At 43.0% G+C, this 7,213-nt stretch overlaps 1 protein-coding gene across 1 annotated transcript; it reads left to right on the top strand.

Annotated features, from left to right (window-relative positions):
• The first annotated feature begins 1,599 nt into the window (after positions 1 to 1,599).
• Positions 1,600 to 5,331, top strand: LOC116387151 (cholecystokinin-like). The gene is made up of 4 exons (XM_031853985.1): positions 1,600 to 1,649; positions 2,313 to 2,433; positions 2,558 to 2,713; positions 4,719 to 5,331. The coding sequence occupies exons 2-4, from the start codon at positions 2,313 to 2,315 to the stop codon at positions 4,853 to 4,855; spliced, it is 414 nt and encodes a 137-aa protein (XP_031709845.1). The 5' UTR covers positions 1,600 to 1,649; the 3' UTR covers positions 4,856 to 5,331.
• Positions 5,332 to 7,213: the final 1,882 nt, after the last annotated feature.

The following is a 7,213-nucleotide window of genomic DNA, read 5'->3' on the forward strand; positions in this document are numbered from 1 at the left end:
CTGTTAGTGTCCTGTGCGAAACTAAAAGTAAACGTTGATATTTAGTCAAGTGAATCGTTAGTCCTTCGCTAGTCACGTGAGTTGTTGGTCAGTCAAATACACTCTTTTCCTAAACCTAAACCTTTATTTTGAAAAGATACGAAAACTGACATGCTGTCCTCGAGTCGTCCAAAACTGACGCTAGAGGGCTACGTAGAGGTAGCGTAATAGTCTGAAGCTTAGGGCCACTGACCAATATGTCGGTATTGACGCAGTGTCAGAGAAGATATGGATTTGGGCAGCTTTAAGTATCTAAGCATTTTTAAGCCCAATCTGCATTTTTTTCTACCATGTAGATTGCAGGTATATTTACACGTGTGATTGTAGAGTTAAATCTACAGTTTAGACAATCATTCATTTGTTATTTAAGTTGCTCTCTCTCTATTAAAATGTCTTTTTTAATCCATTTGAGAAACGGGTTTCAATCCTTTGGCGTTTGGTCGTGGGGCAACTCTTTACATTCTTCACAGTTGGATGATGGTCGTTCATCATCACTGGCAGCAGTTCAAGTCAAGTGTCAGGGGAGCAGTCGCTAATCATAACCGGGACTCTTCACAGATGTAATTGCTGTTATTCTTCATTTATTTGGCAGCAAATGAGCACTTGATCCATATTTCATTGAAAGTCAGCGCTCCATGGAGAGTTACTTTGAGTACAGCTCACAAGTGTGTGTGTGTGTGTGTGTGTGTGTGTGTGGAGAACAGCTTCACACTGTCGCTCATTTATCTCTCCTAATTAGCAGTGAAATGATGTGTTTGTTCCTCCTCCGTGGTTCCCCTCAGTTAACAGCCTCAGTGATACGTTTTCTTGTCCACATTATCTCCGCAGGTACAAAACAGCTCCGGCGCCGCGACAGAGATCTTAATCCTGTCATGCATCAGCGGGCTGTTGGCCTCATTAATAAAAACATTAAGCTGGTGATTGGCTATCGACTCAGGTGACGGGCTGGTTTGCTGCACCTGCACGATCGATCAGCCGGGTTAATCCTGTGTGCTACGCGGGGAGAGAGGAGGGGAGGGGAGTAGGAGGATGCTGGAGATGTCTCAGTTGGAGCTCAGTCACCTGTTAAATTAACAAAACTGAAGACACACTTGTTTTTAAGTGTGAACATCCACTAATGCATGTGTGGGTGTGTGTACAAATAAACACACCCACACATGCCCGACCACACAGCCATCCTCCCCATCATCCACCAACCCACCCACACACACACACACACACACACACACACACACACACACATACACACACACACACACATACACACACACACACACACACACACGTGCTTCTCGTGGCGCAATTTAAAATGTGTGTCATATCAGTATGCTTCACAAAAATACACTTATTTTTTTATGATGGGCAAACAATAAAGACGATAAAACTGAAGCAAGCTGTTGCCATTGTTGAGATTGTAGCAAATATGCTCACACAAGGCTCGCAAACACACGCAGGAATACACAGGATGTACGCTGAGGCAACACACACACACACACACACACACACAGGGCGCTGAGCGTGGAGTATAAAAAGGACATCCTTCCCACTCAACAGAGAAGTGCTCTGCTTACTCTCACACACTCCTCTGACACTGAACCTCTTTTCTCAAGGTAAGGAAACCGCTATTTATTTTTTTATTGTATGACAGACCAGAGCTTTAAGCTTTTTTACAAGATGGTTTTTAATATTGTGAAAGTAGTTTTTCTTCTTTGTAATCAAACTGGGATTCAGACATGGAGGCAGTTTTTATAAAAATGTAAAAGAAAATATTCAGCATTTTTACAATTTTGTGTCAATTTTGCCTTGATTTTCTTTCATATGTAAAATAAATATGTATGCAAATACATACCATTTAGTGTATTTGTTCTATAACGATTAGAAGGTTTTAGATTTTAAATAATAACATGCTTTACTTTTTTTCATTTTACTCAACATATTTCCAGTTTTCCCAACGCCAATTTGTGGAAATGAGAGATTCTCTCCGCATTGACAATCGGGTCGCTTGAACCTGCTGAAATTGAGATGCAACTATCCTCAGTGTGCTGCGCGCCGTGCCCATTGGATGACAGTGTGAATATTATATTATGCTGTTTCTGATTCACGCTCCTTTTTTTCGGTGCAGTCAGAGCTACAACTGCGAAAGAGCAGTTGTCTGGCAGATGGGCTCAGTTGTGGTTTCTCAGTGTGGAAGATGACTGTTGAGTCAGGAGAGGAGAACGCATCTCAGATTCATTAAACTTTTCCTCCTCTCTCTCTCTCTCTCTGTGTTTTAGATGACTGCAGGGTTGTGTGTGTGCGTCGTGCTGGCAGTCTTGTGTACGAGCTGTTTGGGGCTCCCCTTCTCCTCCCAGCCTCTAGACAAGGGCCACCGCTCCGCGTCCGCTGCTTCTGAAGGTACTAACTTCTCACAGCGGGGGATAAAAAGAAAGAAGAAAAGGCACGTTGCACTAATATATCACAGTAAATTTCCTTATCTGACATCTGCCCTTGTGTGTCTTCATTTGTCTGTGTTGAGCAGCTCTCCTTGAGGGTGACACCCACACCTTTGGAGAGCCCCACCTCCAACACAGCCGCTCTGTCCCCCAGCTGAAGGCTCTTCCTCTGGCTGAGGAGGATGCTGACTCCCGAGCCAACCTCAGTGAGCTGCTGGCAAGACTCATCTCCTCCAGGAAAGGTGTGTATGTGTGTGTGTGTGTGTGTGTGTGTGTGTGTGTGTGTGTGTGTGTGTGAGGATGCACACCTTCAGCATCTTGAAGGATAGTAAGCGGGTAGATGTTTGTGAATGCGAGTGCGTAGAGAGAAACATCTGGCAACTACATATATTTGCAAAATAGGTTCATTTTCAGAGACAAGTGCTTTTTTCCCCTTCCCATTCTCCTCCCCTCGATCGTGCTAATTATTGGAATCAGCGCACAGCACAGCTTTGTAAAATGAATTAGTGGCTCTGAAAAGCTTTTGTGGTTTGAAAAAGCGTGTATGAGAGTGCGCAGCCTTCCGGTCATTCTCCTCAATACCATCTTATTTCACTTTCTACTTCTTCAATGCCAGGAGAAAAAGCCCTCAACCCTGTCATAGTTCCTCATGTTCAGCACTCTGATCTCTCTGGCTGTGTGAATGTCTCTGACACAACACACACACACACACACACACACACACACACGCACGCACACACATGCATATACTCAACGTCAAGACCTGCATCTTCTGTTTGGCTTCCAGAAACTTCATGTGTGTCCACGGTCTCTAAGCAGGACAAGTAGCCGGAAACTGTCTCATTGTCACGTAGCTATAGACATGTGACATTTTTCAACACGAGATCAAAGGTTAGAAAAAAGTCTCTCTGCTCTGAAGAAAAAGTTTTCTGCTTAAAGTTTATCATCTGGTGTTGCATAAGCATCAGCAAAACAATAAATAAATGCAAAAACAGACCATTCAGCCAGACAGTGAAGACTATAAAATGTCAAAGGGCACATTGAAATCGATATGTACTGTAAGGGGATGTGTGTATGTGTGTTTTCTGTGTAACCGTGCGTGTGTGTTTGTGGGTGTCAGTGTTCGTGTGCTTGCTGTTCACTTGCATGTTTCGGTGTAGGAGGTGTCGTTGTTGAGCCTACTGCAGCCAATCTTCTCAGCACACCAGGGAACTTAAACGCTGTGTGTGTGTGTGTGTGTGTGTGTGTGTGCGTGTGTGTGTGTGTGTGTGCGTGCCCGTGTGTGTGTGTGTGTTGCGTAGGAGGATGTGGGTGGAGTGAAAACAGCATCTCTGCTAGCGCTCAATTGATTACCAAAAGGATAGCATTCCTACTTCTGTTTTAAAAGAAGGGAGGTCACAGTGTGTGTGTGGGGGGGGGAGAAGAAGAAGAAATGAGGGCGCGATGATCATTTCGAGGGAATGGACACCCGTTGGTACAAATGTAGGCCGCATATTAAGAAATGTACATGCATGGACACACAAGGAGACGGTAATAGTATGTTGTCACCCTAAAGTCCAGCTGGTGGTGGAATGTCCCCCTTTTATCTCGGCGTTGTGTGAATGTGAGATACATAACGAGGAAGAGACAATTAAAATGTCCAAAAAGCAAACCAGCTTCACAACATTTTAAAAACCCAAATAGTCCCAGAAACCAAACACAGATCAGCTGGTGGAGATGAAAACACGTTTGTCTCTGGAAGAGTATAAACACCAGATTGTGAAAATCATAATTTGGTAAGGAACTCAACTAACTGCTAAAAACTGCTAAAGAAAAAGCTGTAAAAGTGATGACATATTTTTCATATTAAAAGCATCAATCAATGCAAATACATTTCAGTGCATGAAGACTATAGTGAGAGCATCACTTGTGTCCTATCTCGCCCAAAACTGCCACCAGATTTAATAGCATGTTTTAGTTAAATGAATCCTTTCAGCTCCGTCAGAGTGTTTCAGGGAATTACAGGATCGCATTCACTCTGTTATTGCACCACATTCGCTTGAAACACATTTCAAACTAGCCTTCTCCAGCTGTCTCTACGCAGAAACAAACCAAAAGCAGGAAAAACAAACCCAGTGAAGTTTTTAGCCGCTCTCATGCTCTACAAACTGTGAGGAATACTAATTTCCCTCCTGCTCTGTTCCTCCTCCACCCACTCTTTCTATCACCTCCACTCCTCCTCCTCCTCCTCCCCACTTCTCCTCCCAGGTTCTGTGCGTAGAAACTCCACGGCGAACAACAGAGGCAACGGACTGAGCGCCAACCACCGGATAGCAGACAGGGACTACTTGGGGTGGATGGATTTCGGCCGCCGCAGTGCAGAGGAGTATGAGTACTCCTCGTAAAGGAAAGTCACGGCTCAGACGTCTGCGTACAGGCACAAGAAGAAGAAAACACCCCACGCAAGCTGGCTCCCCACTGTCTCACAATAAAGAGTCGATTTATGATGTATTTGTTGTACATTTGTTTGTAAAACTGTAATAATGCAATATACATATGCCAAATTTTGCAGAAAAGCTCTCACTGTCCAAGGTGTGTTTGTTTCTGGTTTTCTTTGTTTTCTTTATCATTTTGAGTGGAAAAGATTGGGATGGTGTGAAGATCTGTTGGGACTAACTGGACTGAATAAAGATTGGAAATGTCACACTCTGCACATGAATTCTTCCAACGCAACGCATGCTGCTGAAATCAGAGCCATTAACATTCATTGGGTGTCAAAAAGAGGATGATCTGTGGCACCTCATTACTACTGCGAACGTACAACGGTTTTAGTATTCTGATGTTATGAAACCTAATACATCGCGAGCATCACTATGGTTGACAGCGTGAGCATGTATGACTACTCTTAACACACACACCGTTGCTCTAAAAGTCATTTTGGTGAATAAAAACACTTAAATCATTTGGCTTATTACGTTCCAAAATCAGTGTCATGCTGATTTTTCTGTTGGATGAAACAAATCCTTCCAATTCCATTTCTTCATTTTCCTCTTCCCTACACTCCACCGAGTCAACCAGACTGATTTTGAATACAGAGAGGATGACCGGTAAGAAAATGGCGGCTGCTTTTACATGCCAAGTTCCCGGGCTTTTGTTTAATTGTTTTCTGTGTCTGCCACTTCCTTCTCTGACATTGAAATTGCTGGAGAAATAATTTCTTTGGGCAAGGAAATGTATTTTGTTGGGAAGCATCAGATGTCACTTTGTGGGACAAAGAAAGATCTTTGTGCACCTCTGTAAAATCTGAGATTCATCAGGTAAACTGGATTTGGTTCTTCTCAAACTCGAAAGCCAATCGCTGTCCAATATGTAAAAGCTGGCCAAGAAACCCGAATCCTCCAGACACACGACTTTCGTGTCCCCTTAAAGTGGACATGTTATCACAACAGTTGATAGCGTCTCTAATCACGTGAGTCACTAAACCCAACTAAGTGGTTTTGTTGCCTAAACCTAAATGTCCTGTAAGGACGGTAGTTTATTTTGAAAATACACTAAGCATGTTACGAGCGAATATCCAGAATTTCTCAAAAAGGGAAAAAGATTAGATGAGCTTTATTTATTTATTAGTTATTTATTTATTTATTGTATGTAAAGAGTATTTGAAGCCACATCCGGACCATGTCCCTCTGGATAGTTAACAAATCATAAAATCTTTATTGTAATGGAGATCTGGGAGAAGGAGGGTTTTCTGTTCTTGTCTGAACTTACTGGATTTTGCCTTCTGATGTATTTCGGGATTTTGTTTTGCTGTGTGCCATATCACCATGAAAGCGAAATAGCTGGACCACGGTGGATTATGGGTAATGTTGCTGGGTTGATGAATGTAAAGAAAGAGATGTCTGTTGCTGAGATACAGGGTCAGCGTGCAGCCGCACAAAGGAGATGAAAGTCAGTGAACGCATCATTCAAGAAGCAGGCCGGGGAATGTGAGAGAATATCTTCAAAAGAACGGCAAGATCATTATGAGCTTCAACGTCTGTGCTAAATATTGAAACGGTTTTGAAGTGTTTGGAGGAACTGATATCGGTTTGAATTATTAAAGCAGGCTCAAAATAAATCCTAATAATTGCTTTTGGCTCCGATAACAGCATTTAGAGTGATTTTGTGTTATGAAGAAATTTTGTGTTATGAGAAAATTTTGAAACTTCTTGAGGGCAAAGGCAGTAAAAGAGATTAGACGACGTGAGATTGACTCACTTGACATTTTATTTGTTTTTGTTATGATGCAAACAACAAGGACAAGAGAGAACACAGCCTGCTGTTCAACCTGTAGAAGGTATTGGTGAGGGAAGGAGGAGGAATCCACGGCAGTGATGAATTGTGATGAAGGGGCCCATTATGCCGGTCCTGGCCTGGTGTGTTAAGTGAAAGATGTGTCTGCGTGAGTGAGAGGTGCAGCGAGGGATCGATGGACAAAGCAGACCCGGTGAATTATTCAGAGAAGTGGTTTTGAACGCCTTGGGGGAAAAGAGAGGGTTTGCTGTGTCTTTATATGTGTGTGTGTGTGTTGGGTATCGATGACACCGGCCCGGACCGAGGTTTCACTTGAATCAGAAATTTACTTGAGATTCTGTGAGGGCCATGGGAATTGACTCAAACTTTCTGTTTGAAGATCTGAGGCCGACTTGAGAGTTAAAGGCTCTGAGAAGGTTTAAAGGCTTCAGTGGGACTGCCAGTAAATGTCTCCACTGTGTGTGTGTGTG

This window comes from Anarrhichthys ocellatus, unplaced genomic scaffold, assembly GCF_004355925.1.
Source record: "Anarrhichthys ocellatus isolate YVR2014 unplaced genomic scaffold, GSC_Weel_1.0 scaffold14, whole genome shotgun sequence".
NCBI lineage: Eukaryota > Metazoa > Chordata > Actinopteri > Perciformes > Anarhichadidae > Anarrhichthys > Anarrhichthys ocellatus.

Coding starts and splice junctions, on each gene's coding strand:
- LOC116387151 (XM_031853985.1), top strand. CDS start 2,313: ATGACTGCAGGGTTGTGTGTGTGCGTCGTGCTGGCAGTCTTGTGTACG. Junction 2,434..2,557: donor CGCGTCCGCTGCTTCTGAAG/GTACTAACTTCT, acceptor TGTGTTGAGCAG/CTCTCCTTGAGGGTGACACC. Junction 2,714..4,718: donor ACTCATCTCCTCCAGGAAAG/GTGTGTATGTGT, acceptor TTCTCCTCCCAG/GTTCTGTGCGTAGAAACTCC.